The sequence below is a fragment of the Python bivittatus genome, unplaced genomic scaffold (genome assembly GCF_059951505.1).
Source record: "Python bivittatus isolate LINGU-HERP-01145 unplaced genomic scaffold, Pbiv_v1 ctg000340_np1212, whole genome shotgun sequence".
In the NCBI taxonomy this organism is placed as follows: Eukaryota; Metazoa; Chordata; class Lepidosauria; order Squamata; family Pythonidae; genus Python; species Python bivittatus.
In genome coordinates this window covers 2,251,455-2,266,657 of record NW_028277056.1, presented here as the reverse complement: position 1 = coordinate 2,266,657, position 15,203 = coordinate 2,251,455, and the positions used below count along the sequence as shown (strand labels likewise).

Genomic DNA, 15,203 nt, shown 5'->3' with positions numbered 1-15,203 from the left:
TCCAGATACTAATGGGCTCCAGGCCAGATTGGAAAGGTGAAGAAAAGGTTCTGGGAGAAGGCAAGGGCAAAACGCTTCCATCCGGTCATCAGGAAAACTAAAGGCATCCATGTAGACATCCGTCAAAAGCAGAGGTCCGCTTGAGGAAGTCTATATCGGAGGACCTCATGTGAGTCTATGCGTGTGTACAGGTTTTGCACAGGACAGAAATCCTATTTTTGTCCTCTTGGAAGCTGGCAATATCCCTCCCCTCTGCCTACCCCAGGAGAAAAACCTCAATTTCAGAAGGACGGGGGTCACACTTTACCATCTGCCATTTTCTGCAAGTCTTTGAAGATCCTCAAGTGATGAGCGAGGTCAGTGGCCAGGATGATGTCCCTCATCAAATCCAGCATCCTTTGGTATTCCTGTGGGATCGGCAAGGCTCTGCTTTACCATCCTGCATTACTGCTTGATAAAGACAGGCTGCTCTGTTGCCTGAAAGAGGACGCCTGACCCGGAGGCCTCTCAGAAAGTCCCAGGTAGGACTCAGCAACTCCACCCACAGCTTGGAGAAGCTGGTGGAGCAGTTTGGGGGAACAGCTGGGTCTGCAATTCCCAAACACCCCCAGCCAACATGGGGATGATGTAATGCAGCGTTTCTCAACCCTGACAACTTTAAGATGTATGGACTTTGACGCCCAGAATTCCCCAGTTATCATGACTCAGAGCCGTCTGGGGAGGGGAGGAATGCCAAAAAAGTCAAAGTAGTGTCTGCACCCATGCAATAAAGCCCTGCTCCTTTTTTATGTCCCCCCCCCCCAAATCTCTCACTCCTGTGGATGAACCGCAGTGTGTCTTGAAGCTCACCTTACGGGAGAAATGATCGAAGATGTTGCAGCCGTGCGTGTTCAGGATAGCAATGGCTTGAGCAAAATGATGTCTCTGAGAACCACCGACAGAAACCACAACAGCAGTGTAAATAAATACATTGCATAAATGCACTCATCCATTAATCATGTTTAAAAGGGTGTGTGCGTGTGTGTGTGCATGCCCGTGGGGGTGTGATAGAGCATTTGATCCAGATCTGCAAGGGGTGGTGGTGGAAATAGAATCGGTTCCCCGCTCCTCCGACTGTGTCTCCCAGCAGGGATGTCCTCAGAGGGTGGTCAAAAAGATCAAGATGGTGGCCACAATGATGCAGTTGAAGCTTCACTTGTATATAAAAAGCAGGTGGAAGTTGAATCACACCATCACGGCCACCATCTTGACTTCTTTGACCATACCTTGAGGACACCTCTGACCCCCAGGCACAGAATGAGAGGAAGTCATCCCGCAACCAGCTTGGTGGTAGAAGCAGAGACTTATGGAACTGAAGGGCACTTCTTTGAGTGTCTCTGCCCATTCAGTTTATGCCCAGATTAATTTCCAGGGATCTGCCACAGGCAGTGGAGAAAGGCTATCCCAGAGTCCCTTAAACCCACAGGACTCTCCCTCCTTGCCAGGCCAAATTCGGCCCTGGTTCCATCAGGCAAGGAGAGCAACAGAGGCTTGAGTCCACGGGGGATGGAGCCTCACTTGGGCTCCGTCACAGTCCCCTCCCTTTAGTTGCTCTGTGCATAAATGGTTGACCCTCCTGGTCCCCGTCTTTCTTTACCTCCATAACGGAGCCTTCAGAGCTGTACAAAGCGGCCAGGACGGATTTCTGAAAGAGAGAATGGAGACATGGTGGCGAGGCCGGGTTTGGGTGAAGGAGACCCAAAGGTGAAGGATGAGCAGAGACAGAGCAGACTTTGTGATGGGTGGGAATGGCCCTAAAGATGGAGAGGATCTGCTGGCTTGGGCATCCCCTGACTTCTTCTGCATCTCTTCCCTTGGCCATGAGGGTCAGTTGGCAGCTTAACCCTCCTTCTACTTTAGCCAGCCCAGAAGCTCTTTGCTCCGGCCCGTGCTTGGCCTGCCCATGGTCTGGTCTGCCATGGAGAGTTTATCTTCTGATGCTTCTTAAGGGTTGGCTCTGGTGCCACCTCTATGGTCCCGTCATTGGGAAAAGTGGCGATTTTCATGACCTCTTATTCCCAGGCTATTTAGACTGACCCCCTGTCCTTTTCTACTGAGGACCAGTGATGTTGGTCAGGGAAGAAATCTTTGCACTTCCTAGCAAATGCAAGATAAGGAATGTTTGCAGAAAACAGAACCTCCCTGAGCTTGTTCTCTTGAGATACTCCTCTGGATCCCTCCTGATCTCCAATCTCTCTAGAGCTTGCCCATCTCATTAAAACATTTCTATTTCTAAGATTCTTCATGCCTTGTTAGATGGCCTTTCCGGCATTAAGTCGCTTCTTCTACAGCCTAATTGTTCCTTGCAAAGCTGGAAGCGCAGAAGAGAAGGAGGAATAGGATCCTCAGCTCAGTGCAGCATCCAGCAAGCCCCCCCACAAATCCTCCCTTGTAGAGGGTGCTTTCCAATCATACCGATGCCACCTGAAAGGAGTTATTGGTGCCCCGGTGGTCCAGGTCATGGCACATGCAGGAGATGAACAAGGCAAAGATTTCAATGTCTCTGTGGAGAAAAAAACAAACAATGGAGCTGATGGAGCTGCAGAAGTCATTGAGATGTTTGGAATGCCCTCTACTCCACAACCAGCCTAGAGGGGGCACCCCCTTTATGCATGAGACCCAGTGAGGAAGGAACAGGGCTGAGGGCTTTTCTGCCTCTTCCTGGACTCCCCACTCCCGCTGGTGGTTCACAGGATGAGCACGAGCCAAAAGCTGTTGGCTCGTGCTCAGCTTGTGGCTCCCCCAAGACACTCAGATCCATTTCATGCATCCTGCTGCCCGGTGGGGTCTCCCTCCCCAGTGACCCCTGGCATAAGCTAAGCCCCAGCAACCATGTCCACCTACTCCAGATAATTGACAAGCTCCAGATTCTTGTACAGCAGGAAACAGAAGTGGGAGACAGAGAAGGCGTGCATCCAGTTGTGATATGGGGGGTCTCTATATCCCTTTTTCACCATGAGGCAGAACCTGGGGGAAATGAAGAAGGAAGAGAGAGCCACCAGGTGGACAGCGCTGTTTATTTATGCCCAAAATTTAAGACCAAGCAGCCACTTCCCATTCGTAAGAGATCCCTTCCTTGCCAGGTCTCTTTCAAGAGAAGCAGAGCATAGACTGCACAAAGAGTACAATGGTCATCCTCATGGATCTTCCTGCTCCAACAGCCAACCTCACAGGTCTCTGTGCTCCAGTCTGGAAGGGGGGGTGGGCAAAGCTGCTTCTTCTGGACTGGAGCTTCATGAGCTTGACCACTGTATCCCTAGTGGGCTCAGAATTCTTGTTCTGACCTCCAGGGACCTCAGAGAGTACCCATGGCCCTTTCCAGACCTACTTTGCCCTCCTGTGTTAGCCCTTCAAGGTAGTCCAGACAAGGAAACCAAAATGCTAACACTCTCTTTATTGCAAGGTTGCATTAACAGAATCTTGCAGGTCTGAAAGTATTTCTCCCATCCTCTCCTTTTACTCTCCGGAAAACTAGGGAAGGTCCCTTCTGAAATGCTTCCCACGTCCTTTCTGTCTCTGTGGGCTAAGATATCTTTTGCATGACGGGAGTCTGGTCTGCAGCTGTTCCTCCTGTCATTCCCACAGACCATTACACCTGTGAATTAGGCTGGGTTCAGACAAGGGCTGCCTCAAGCTCACCAACCGGGATGTGGTCAAAAAAAGTCAAGGTGATGGTCATGTTGGTGCGATCAATGCTGCACATCTGTTTTTTATGTGCATTGTGACGCACATAAACAATGGGCAGAGCTTTGATTTCACCATTGCGGCTACCACCCTAACATTTTTGAACACATCCTGTGGATCCCCCCCCGTCACCTCTTGAGCAACATGGCTGAACCAGGACACCGTAGTCTGTGACACCCCCTTGGGATCTGCCAGCTGTGCAACCAGAAAGGAGGATCCCGCCCTTTTCGGTGGATCACCTCAGCCAAGGCCCTGCTCTCATTAACCAGATGTGCAAAAGGGGAAGCAAAGCACATCCTTCTCTAACTTTGGGATCCATGGGAAGGAGAAAGAAAAATGGGCTTCTTGTCTTCTCCCAACCGTACCTGACGAGAGTTTCACGGTCGATTTTGTAATTGCTGATGAAATTCATGTCCTGAAGCATGCTTAGAATGGCCTTTGGGGAAAAGGAAGAGAGAGAAAGGGAAAGATGAATTGAAAGAAAAGGCTTGATGATGGGGAGAGGTCATTTTCTTGAGGCCAGGGGCCACGTTGAGATATCTTGGCTCCCAGGGGCCATAAGGGGTGTGGCCAGTGATGTCATGGTATCGCTGAAGGAGGCCAATTATTATTTTTTTTCTGGTTTGGGGGAGTCATTTGTGGAGGCTGTGATTTATTTAAACCAGTGTTTCTCAACCTTGGCAACTTTAAGACATGTGGACTTCAACTCCCAGAATCCCCAGCCAGCTAGGCTGGCTGGGGAATTCTGGGAGTTGAAGTCTACACGTCTTAAAGTTGCCAAGGTTGAGAAACACTGGTTTAAACAGGAAAAAAAACAGTAGAAAAGGGACACTCAGAAGCTCTAGCTGATCCAGAATGCAATGGTATGCCCATGGGACACCACCATTACATGGACTGCAGTGGCTACTAGTGGGCTTCTGGGTGTGATTCCAGGTGCTGGTGGCCACTGAGGAGGCTAGCCTTTTCTGCTCCTGGGCCCGTCCAAGATCTGGCTAGTCCTGACTTTGCTGGTCTTTAGCAGAGCCATAAAAGGTTTTTTTTTTAACCAGCTGCTCAGCTAGGTTGTCCTACACACCTGCTTAGGCACATACATGGAGTTAATAGTCCTTGATGCAACTGGCTTCCTATGGATTTATTATTTTGGGTTTGATGCTTTTAAACCTACGTAGGTTGCCCTGAGTCCCTTGGCAAAAGAGAGGCCTTAAAAATTAGTCAGTCCGTCTATCCATCCATTGATCTTTCCAGATGCTTCAAACGGGCAAATCAGGACTAACGCTCACCATTGATGTGTCGTCCTCCGGAAGGGAACGCGGTGTGTATATGAATTTGGCAAAGTCTGGGTCGATGTCCGAAACAGGGGTGATGACTTCATCTAAAAGCTTGTTGTATTCATCGTCCGACACCTGGAAGAGGAAAAGGCCCGCCGTTTCCAAGAGGAAAATGAACGGGTGTCTCATTTCTGACAAAACAGCAATGTCGTTCACCAGGGAGTGGCAGGACGAGAAATGCCGCTGATGTACAAATGGCCGTTTTCTCAGCTGCCGCTTGCCCTGGGTCACCCCCAGCTAGGACATTAGCTACTTGTTCCCATGGAAATGGGTGGGCTTCCTTGCACATCCGCACACTAGGATGGAAAGCGGGCCAGTCAGTGGCATTAAAGCAGAGACGTCTGGGGAGGGGGGAGGATAAAAAACTCAAGACGGGGGTTTGATGGTGCATGAATGTTTTGACCCCCCTAGGTATGCAGCTTCGGTCGTGTGGCTGCAGCCCCCGTCTTGATTTCTGACCTCCCCAATGCCCAGAGCAAGGCCTTGATCTTGCAATTGTAGCCAGCATCTTGACTTTTTGGGCCCCTCCAATGGACACCCCTGAACTAGCATTTGGATTACCTTCATGTGATACATCATCATCTCGTTGGCCAGATGACTTCGGTACTGAGCCTCGTGGACCTTCTTATAGAGCAAGGACTATAGCAAAAAAAATAAATAATAAGTAAGATTCAGTCCATCATAACGCACGCAACGTTTCCGTGGGAAATATTAGTGAACTAACTTCTAGTGAAGTCTTTTTTCCCTATTCCCCCCCCCCCAAAATAAACCAAGTTTACTTGCAACCTTTCCCTCTGGATGCATTGCAGTACAGATCCCAGAATTTCCAAACGTTCATCAGATCTGATCTTTTGCATCCAGAAGCTCCTCAGCTCCACCTGCACAAGAGCCAAGGCCCACCAGAAAAACAGAATGAAACTTGCGTACATGAGCGATGCTGATGCCACAGTAGATGGAGAATGCAGTGGCCAGATCCTCATCAAATTTGCTAAACCATGGCCCGTTGATTTTATTAACCAGCTCAGCCACTCCAATGACCTCTGGAAGATGAGAGAGGAAAACAGTGATGGGGCATTTTGGAAGAAGAAAAAACTCACTTGGGCCCACCTGCGTTGCCCTGGAGATGCCCCTTGTACCGAGGGCAAGAGTGCTGGCTGTGAGCCAGCCAGGTGATGCCACTGCGAAAAAGGCACAGGCAGTTTTAGGCGGAGTCATCGGAAGGAGTGTTCCTCCGAATCAAGAAAATAGTTCACGTTGATTTCTGTGCTGGCCAGCACCCTGTTTCAGAAGGGTTTAGTGAAAATGGAACAAGTTCGGGGGAGGACGATGAGGAGGTCTAGGGAATGGATGAAAGCATGTATGAAGAGGGATCGAAGGAGAATTCAGCCTTGAGAAGGGGGATACCCTGAAGGGAGACCTCACGGACGAAAACCAGGACCTCTTGAGATCACCCCAGAGTTCAGCGCAAGGAGTAATGGGTTTAACCCTTCGGGTGGCAGATTGCAGTTAAATGTTTGACGTTTAACCCTAAGAGCAGTTTGAGAGGGGGATCAGCGACTCAGGGAGGCGACTGGCTCCCCTCCACCGGATGCATCCGAGCAGAGGCTGGACAGTCGGAAATGGCTGGATCTGGACTCCTGCCCTGAGCAGGCAGTTGGACTCAACAGCCTACACCCCCCTGCCGACTCTGGGATCCAGGAAGCTGCAAACTCCATGAATCACAGGATTGCTTTTAGCTGCTAGGGATCTGGTGCTCCTGGTTGCTGTTGGCCTAAACCCATTAATCTTCAAAGCTTTGCAATTCACACAATTGAGCAGGGGATGCTAAAAATTAGGAGCATTGTCAATTTCCTTCCTTCCTTCCTTCCTTCCTTCCTTCCTTCCTTCCTTCCTTCCTTCCTTCCTTCCTTCCTTCCTTCCTTCCTTCCTTCCTTCCTTCCTTCCTTCCTTCCCTCCCTCCCTCCCTCCCTCCCTTCTTTCTTTCTTTCTTTCTTTCCTTTCTTCTTTCTTTCTCTCTCTCCTTCCCTCCCCTTCTCCCTCCCTCCCTTCCTCCTCCTTTCTTTCTTTCTTTCTTTCTTTCTTTCTTTCTTTCTTTCTTTCTTTCTTTCTTTCTTTCTTTCTTTCTTTCTTTCTTCCTCCCTCCCCTCCCCTCCCCTCCCGTCCCCTCCCTCCTTCCTCCATCCCTCCCTGTTCCTTTCCTTTCCTTTCCTTTCCTTTCCTTTCCTTTCCTTTCCTTTCCTTTCCTTTCCTTTCCTTTCCTTTCCTTTCCTTTCCTTTCCTTTCCTTTCCTTTCCTTTCCTTTCCTTTCCTTTCCTCCCTCTTTATCACTCTCTTTCCCTCCCACCTTCTCTTTTGGCACATCGTGTTTCCTTCTGAGCAGCTACAGTGACTTAAAAGACCAGCAGTGCTGCCAACCCAGAGCGGCTGTCTGTTGGGGGGGTCTGAAAGAGCCCTGGAGCCCCCTAGGCCAGGGGGGCACCGGACGCGCCGGTCCCACACGCGGGCGGCTCACCCTGGTTCTCGTCTTTGATGGGGAAGCAGAGGATGCTCCTGGTGCGGAAGCCGGTGCTGTCGTCCACGCCGCGGTAGAAGAGGGGGTGAGAATAGGCGTCCTTGATGTTCAGGATCTTCCCTGTGGTCGCCACGTGGCCGGCTATGCCCTGATCTGCTGGAATCCGGATTTCGTAGCTCTGTCCCCAGGGAAGGAGAACCTGGTGGTTACTCCAAATACATTTCTTTTGTGCTTCGCTTATTTCATAAAATGATACAAAGAGGGAGGAAATATAAAAGAATAACAACAAGGAAAGGGGAGAGGGGAAAAAGGAAAGGGATACAACAAAAATAACCCAAATTGTGTGTGTGTGTGTGTGTGTGTAGAGAGAGAGAGAGAGAGAAAGAGAGAGAGAGAGAGAGGTGCTTCTGGTTTGTGTATGGAGACAGAGCAGTGTTTCTCAACCTTGGCAACTTTAAGATGGGTGGACTTCAACTCCCAGAATTCCCCAGCCAGCAAGGCTGGCTGGGGAATTCTGGGAGTTGAAGTTCACCCATCTTAAAGCTGCCAAGGTCGAGAAACACAGAAAGAGAGAGAAAAAACCACAACAGTTACATGACAGTTTCAATAAAGGATGTCTATATTTCACTTTAATTGTCCATCAATTATCTACGTCGGTAAGCAACACATTCATAAGTTGCAAGTTACGTCTAAGGACGGGAACTGGGAGGAAACCTCACGTTTCCCGTTCTTAAATGTGTTTGGATTTGTTTTCTCCCAAGTTTTTGTTTTTAACAACAGCTCTGAGGGTTTTGTGGGAAAAAATGTCGTGAATCTTGAATCTGGGAAAGGACTTGTGTCATCTTTGGAGTGAGAAAACATGGTGATGCTTGAGACAAATGAGCAGAGAAACAAGAAGGCCGCCAAGTTTAATGTGCTTTCAACTTGAATCTCGATTTCTGAAGTCTATAGTTTTCTAACCCCTGGTGAGGAAAGATGGACTTTAGACTGAGGTCCTTGTCTCAAGGAGCAGGCAGCTGAGTCTGGATCCTGCTCTGCAATTTTTGAATGTCTGGATTCTTGATTTTTGTTTAGATGAATGTTGGTCTTCCGGAGACTAGACCTGCAGAAACAGGGCTCAAACAGGAGTTTGAGACGGAGCGTAGAAGATGGAGATTGGGTTTATGATGCCCCCTCTCCTTCTTCATCCATTTATTCTCACACTCCCGTTCTACCTCCTTTCTCACCTCATCATCCACCACACCCCCGTCAAACACCTTGGCCACCAGTTCATGGCTGCTTCTGTCCAGCAGGAAAACCGAACATCTGAAAGAGAATCAGATGCAGAAAAAGGGTGAGACAAGATCCCACAATAAGCAAAAGGGGGAGCAATGGAAACTCATGCACCCTGAGCAATGAATATCACACCCATTCCTGGAGGCCTTGGCACAATTCTTGCTTTCTGAACTAAAACGTACATCTTAGGATGTGTGTGGAGAAGGGCTAGAATGCATTTTTCTGATTCCTTCCCCACCCTGTCCCACTCCCTTCCCTTCCCTTCCCTTCCCTTCCCTTCCCTTCCCTTCCCTTCCCTTCCCTTCCCTTCCCTCCTCCCTCCCCTCCCCTTCCCTCACTTTCACTTTTATTTCAATTTTAAGCTTCCTGCTCAATTTTCAGCTGGAACAATTTTCTTGACCTTCACTTAAGGTAGTGGAGATTTGGAAGAAGCCCAGTGACTTCATATGCAATTACGACACTGTGCAAATGGAATGAATTTTGCAATTTGAGTCATTTGCATAATGATATCATGGCGCATGTGACATTGCTTGCCTGTCCCTGAAGATGCCTATGGTAGCTAGATCGACACAGCATTTGCACAGTGCCTCTAACCTGGGTGCTAAAGCCCACTGATTGGGTTTACACAATACACAGGATGTGTAGCCTATCAACATGCAGATAAACCTAACCATGGTAAATATTAACCCAAATTCATCATCCAAATACAGTCACTAGACCGGTGTATGACCCGGCTTAGCATGTCACGTGAACAGAACCATAATTTCCTCTCTTATTTTCCTTAAGGTTAAAGCAAATTATTTCAAGGAAGGGTGATCTGCAAGTGACTGTTGAGTCGAGGTTAAGAGGAACTCCGTGGGCCTTTCTAGATGGCTATTTCCACCCCCTAACTCTGGAACGGTTTGAAGATGATCGTCAACGGTCTTCTCTTTGGCCAGCTGGAAATGTTGAGTAGTGACAGGGGTGTCAGGAAAGTCACAACTGTGCAGTCAAAGCCCCACCCCTTTTTCATATGTGTCCCAACACCCATTAAAAATGGCAGAGCTTCAGTTGCATGGTTGCGGCCACCATCTTGACATTTTGACCCCACCCTCCCAGCCGATGCCCCTGAGCAGGGGGGTGATATTCCTGCCCCAGGTCCTACAGAAACAAGTCCCCTCAACCTCCAAAAAGAAAGATGGTGGGGGGACTTGAGTCTGGTTCTTTCCACCTTTTGCTGCTCCGTGGAGACAGGTCCCACCCAACACACTTAAGGGGGCTCCAGATTGGGGGCAGCCCTGAATCCTGAGCAGGTTTGGGATTGCGGCCAAGGATTCCCTCCAGTGGGGAATTAAGGAGCCTCTGAGATGAAGAAAGAATAGATTTCTTCTTTCTTTCTATATGTCAAGAAAGAGTAACAAGCACAGAGACTCAGCTGTCCTTTCTGCGTTGGACCAAGATGGTAGATAGGTCCGTTCTCTTACGGGAGACCGGGTCGATCATGTTTTGTTATATTTATTTTATGTGGTTGTTATTTTTTTTACTTCCTGTTTCTGATTGATGTCCCCCACCCAGAGTCACAAATTACGAGTGGGGCCGTCTTGTAAATCGTTCAGATAAAACTAAGTATTTGTCTAAGCTTAAAATATATAGTTTATTAGTACTAGTCCTCTTAATGCTTTTGCTGACTAAGATTGATTGATGAATATTGTTTATAATTTGGCTGCTGTTTAGGGATGAGAAATGGGAAGAAGAAGTTTTTTTTCCCTGTAATATTAAAGAAGGTGTTGAATTACGGTCAATGCTTGTTTGGAGGGGGGGGGAGTCACTGTTTATGTCTCTCTCTCTTCTTTCTTTGCCTCTCTCTTAATATTTCTCTTTTTCTTTTTCATTTGTACGCCTTTTTAGTTTTGTATTAGCTTTTATCTATGTCAAACTTCAAGAAAAGTGTTAAAAAAAATAAAACTAAGGATGAAATAAGGAAACGCGCCACCACGGCTCTGCCCTCCAGCATTCGGAGACTCTGAGTGGGCAATCGAAAGGCCCCCACCCCACCCCCAGATCAGGAGATCCCATTGCCACTGGGAAAGGCTGTCCTTCAAGCATGCCGCCCCCATGAGTGCCAGCCGGGACCACGAGCCCTTCCTGCCCTGGATGAGACGCACATTTCCGCATTGCTCAGGTTCCTCGCTTCCGTGATGATCTCCTGCAGCAGCACCGAAACATCATCTGAAAGATGGGCACAGCGGGCAGAGGCTCAGGGACCAGCTGGTGGACCTGAGACATGCATCGTTCCCACCTCACCTCCACCGGAAAGAAGCCGTGCCAGCCCGCCCCCAGTTCCAGGGTAGTATAGTCAAATCATCAACAGAGTCAAAGCAGCTTCAAACAAACCCCAAATGCAATAAAACCGAGAAGTTTGAATTAGTTAAGAAAAGGAATTTAAATGTTACATTTGAAATAAAATGTACTCCTAGTTTGGAGGAAGTGGGCAACAGTGGGTTGGCTTGCAAGAGGTCCTGACTTGCATAGAATAATGGGAGCACGTTTGGGGTAAAACTGGCTCTCACTGAGCTTGCAGCCTCCAGGCAAAATGTGCCCAAGCTGAGTAGCATCGCCCTTAGCCTGAACAGAAACGGCTGTGGTTTGCGCACTGCGGGGACTGAGGCTGGAAACCCCCTTGGCAGCTTCTCTATCCAGCATTATGTGACAGCCCGATTGATCAAAGCCACGGTGGGCAGGGAGGTCCGCATCTCCCGGTCCACCGTGGCAATGACCAGGCCTCTGGAAGGCTGCAAGTTGGAATCACAGTTGCAAGAGGAGAAAATGGTAAATGGCAGAGAGCAGGAATTAACCGAGGCCAGGAAAGAGAGGAAAACAGCTGGGCTGCGTGTCAGTGGAGCTAATGGAAAGGGGAGGCTTTGGTTTCACAGATGTGAACGAAGGGAATCCGGATCTCGAGGAGCGGAGTTGATGAATGCATGCAGGGCCGTGAAGGTTTAATCATGGGCGAAAGGATGGATCGGGGACATCTAGATTGATGGGTGTCTTTACGGAAGTAGGAATCCAGATTGGTGATAACTGCATGTTACGCTCGAGTGAAGGGCAATAATGGAAAAAACAGATGGGGGCGGGAATTGTGCAACATGGGTTCAGAGGCAGAAGCATTATTCTGTTTGGTGACATGGATGGATGGGCGCAAACAAGACGAGAATCCAGGAAAAGGGATTGGGCCGTTCGCAGACCCTGGAATGAATGAGGACGGGGGCTGTTTGCTGAATATCTGCTTAGAAAAATGGTCTCTCTGTTTGAGCATGTGGTTGAAACATAAGTCTGTTCATATGTTCAGGTGTCAAAGGAATTAATGTAAATCTGAAAGCACCAGTGATTTGGTTGTGTATGATGAATCACTGAAGTGCTCAGTGATTTGAGAAAATCAGTGAAGCATCTGGAGTTGACAAGGGTTCTGGTCGTGTCAGAAGCGGTTATGGGGGGAAATGCGCATGGAAGACAAGAAATGAAAAAAAATGAGTGAAAGTGGAAGATTGCAGGAAGAGAAAGTATCGGGCCTGTATGAAACAGTGTTAGAAAATGGATTAATCTCTAACCAGAAGGAACGGGTAGGTGACTTTCAGCCTGGCACTGTGTCTCAGTCCATACTACCGTACAGGGTTGTTGTTGTGAGCAAAAACTAGAGGAAGAAGCACTGCTGGAGGAGAGGAAGGCTGTGACTCTAAACAACCAAACCAGTAATAACATTTACACAAGGAACGCAAGTCCCCATATCTCATGATGTTTGTTGCGTTTATCCACGGCATGCTGAAAGAGGTACTACAGGCTGAACTGTAAACCATAGTTTCTGGACCTCAGAGGCCGGGGGACAGAAAACACCCCAGCCTGTGTACAGAATAACCATTTTTCAGACAGCCACATCGCTCAAGGGCATCAAAGGATAGGACAGGAGGGGCCTTCCTATCTCCAGCTTGGTTTCTGCCCTCCAGCCTAGATGGACTTCTCTTAGTGGTGGGTCTGGAAGCAGAGACATCCTGGCCAGGCCCTGGTTTCTGCTGCCCTTGGCCAGGGCTGAATGGTCTTGGGTACCTACCCAGGTGAGTGAAGAGGTTCTTGGCCACTTGCAAAAGAGCCTGTGGAGGAGAAAGGGAGGTGAAAGTTCTCATGACCAAAATCTGGTTTTTGAAAAGGAGACACGCTACCTCTTATCCCAACCCTAAGCTGGTCCTGACGTCAAAGATGTAAGCCTGCAGCTGGAAAGGAGATATCTTGAAACCTTGTCAGAGTATTGAGGGTTTTGACCTTCAGAACCCCCAACAGCCGAAGACCAGCTTGTCTAAAGGAGCACCTTCTCTTATCTGGACCTGAAGACCTTGCAATCAGGCCCTACTCCAGGTCCCCTCTTCCCCCAGAAAAAAAAGGAGGTGAGGTGGGTCTCTGCAAGGAGGAGAGCTTTTTCTGTGGTGGCACCCCATTTATGGCAGCCACTCGCCTGGCACCCACATTAGCATCATTTTGGCACCGGGTGAAGACTTTTCTGTTTTCCCAGGCATCTTAATCATATCTGAATTGTATTTATGTCATATTGTTTTAGATTTTGATGATGACCTTTCTATTTTCCCAGGCTTTTTAACTGGCTTAATTGTATTTTAACGGCATTTCAATGTATACTGTTTTAGTCTTTGAATGACCACCTTGCAGCTGCCTCATTTGTACTGCATGGTGTCTTTATTCTGCATTTTATTTTATTTTATGTGTTTAATTGTGTTTTATTGTAAACTGCCCAGAGAGCTTCAGCTGTTGGGCAGTTAAAATTTTTTAAACAAACAAATGAATAAACCAATTTTATTGCCCCATCTCCTGGGATCTCTACAGGTAGAATAGGTCTGCTACCTACAAGGTGGACCACTTCAGGTCAAATCCCAGGATCTGCATTCATACAACATATGAAGTTTGGTTGACATGAGTCTTGTTAAGGTGCGTTTTGCTGTCTGAGTGTGTGGTGCAAATCCAGCTCTTGGGGTGAGCTTCTGGTTCAATCTGTTGTGAGAACATGAAAAATGGCTTCCTTCCACAAACAAGTCAAAGGTGTTGTGTGAAGGTTCCTCACGCCACCAAGTCAGTCCCTAAATGCATTTGCAATAAATTTGATTGATCATGTGCCATCAAGTTGGTATCAACTCTTAGCGACCACATCGATTTTTTCCATAACAATTTGTCCCTAATCTGGTTTACAATAAATTAGCATCTAGTAAAAACGTTGCTCTTTGGATCAGGGGTAAGAGCTAACATCACCAAGCACTTGCAATGGTTTTCCCAGCAGAACCACAAGAGGGAGCCTCTAGCACACGGCTGGCCCAAAGGTTATGAATGAGTTGTGCGCATGTTGGCAGCTGAGGTTGTGTGTCTGTGCGTGGATGTGAGCTGGCTATCAAAAGACTGGGAAAATTATTTCCCTCTCCTGCATTAAATCTAGGGCTACCCTAGGTGGGCTGCAAGACCCTGGAGGGCCACTAGGGGGCAGCAAAAAGGCTCTGGTGCCCTCTGGTGGTCATTCGGAGTCTTGCAGTCCAGACCTTGTATTAAATCCATCTACACCACATTAACTCCTGGGTAGGTGTGATAAACAGCCAGCCAGAATCCCTTAAATCAAATGCCTCAATCGGATACGGTATTTAGGTTTTTCTTGGGTAGGTCCCCAAATCTTCCTTAGCCCAGGGACTTTTTTTTAAACAAAAGGGTCTTTAAAAAATTAACCCTGGAAATCGGTATATGTGCCTGTGGGTGTGCTTTCTCCAGTTCTTCTGCCTTTTTTCCAACAGCCTCCTCCATCTTCCAGAGGGAAAAACAACATTTGAAAAGGTGCAAGAAAAAATAAAATAAAAGGCAATGAAAAGGTTGGAGGAGCTGGGGCAAGAAAAAATTATAGTCAGTGGACTATATGCTTGTTTCTTTGTTTTACTCTGGAGCAAAGGGGAAAGGCGAGGCAGAGGAATATAAAATCATGCATGTCATGACAAAGTGGAAAGTGTCTTTTTCCTTCTTTCACAATGTGAGAACTCAGAGACTCTCCTTACAGCTAAACCCAGAGAAATATTCCTTTATGCCAATGTTTCTCAGCCTTGGCAGCTTTAAGATGGGTGGACTAACTCCACAAATTACCCAGCCAGCATGGACTTCAACTCCCAGAATTCCCCAGCCAGCATGCTGGCTGGGGAATTCTGGGAGGTGAAGTCCAGATATCATAAAGTTGCCAAGGTTGAGAAACACTGCTTTATGCAATAGAGCAGAAGTGAGGAATAGCCAAAAATTCAATTTGAAAGAGGACTTTACAAGCCCTTTAAACCTGTAGCCAACAGCAGTGCAGCCATTTG

At 47.9% G+C, this 15,203-nt stretch overlaps 1 protein-coding gene across 2 annotated transcripts in view; it reads right to left on the bottom strand.

The window, feature by feature from the left end:
* The window catches only part of PDE2A (phosphodiesterase 2A), a 221,221-nt gene that overhangs the window by 12,174 nt on the left and 193,844 nt on the right, over positions 1-15,203 (bottom strand). For both annotated transcript variants that reach the window (XM_088140403.1, XM_088140404.1), the window contains exons 14-26: positions 12,923-12,962; positions 10,983-11,046; positions 8,790-8,868; positions 7,564-7,741; positions 5,979-6,091; positions 5,613-5,690; positions 5,004-5,126; positions 4,089-4,159; positions 2,884-3,006; positions 2,455-2,542; positions 1,637-1,684; positions 850-924; positions 308-407 (exon numbers count right to left, since the gene is read on the bottom strand). In XM_088140403.1, coding sequence (XP_087996529.1) covers positions 308-407; positions 850-924; positions 1,637-1,684; positions 2,455-2,542; positions 2,884-3,006; positions 4,089-4,159; positions 5,004-5,126; positions 5,613-5,690; positions 5,979-6,091; positions 7,564-7,741; positions 8,790-8,868; positions 10,983-11,046; positions 12,923-12,962 — 1,180 coding nt within the window. The remainder of the gene's footprint in view (positions 1-307; positions 408-849; positions 925-1,636; positions 1,685-2,454; positions 2,543-2,883; positions 3,007-4,088; positions 4,160-5,003; positions 5,127-5,612; positions 5,691-5,978; positions 6,092-7,563; positions 7,742-8,789; positions 8,869-10,982; positions 11,047-12,922; positions 12,963-15,203) is intronic.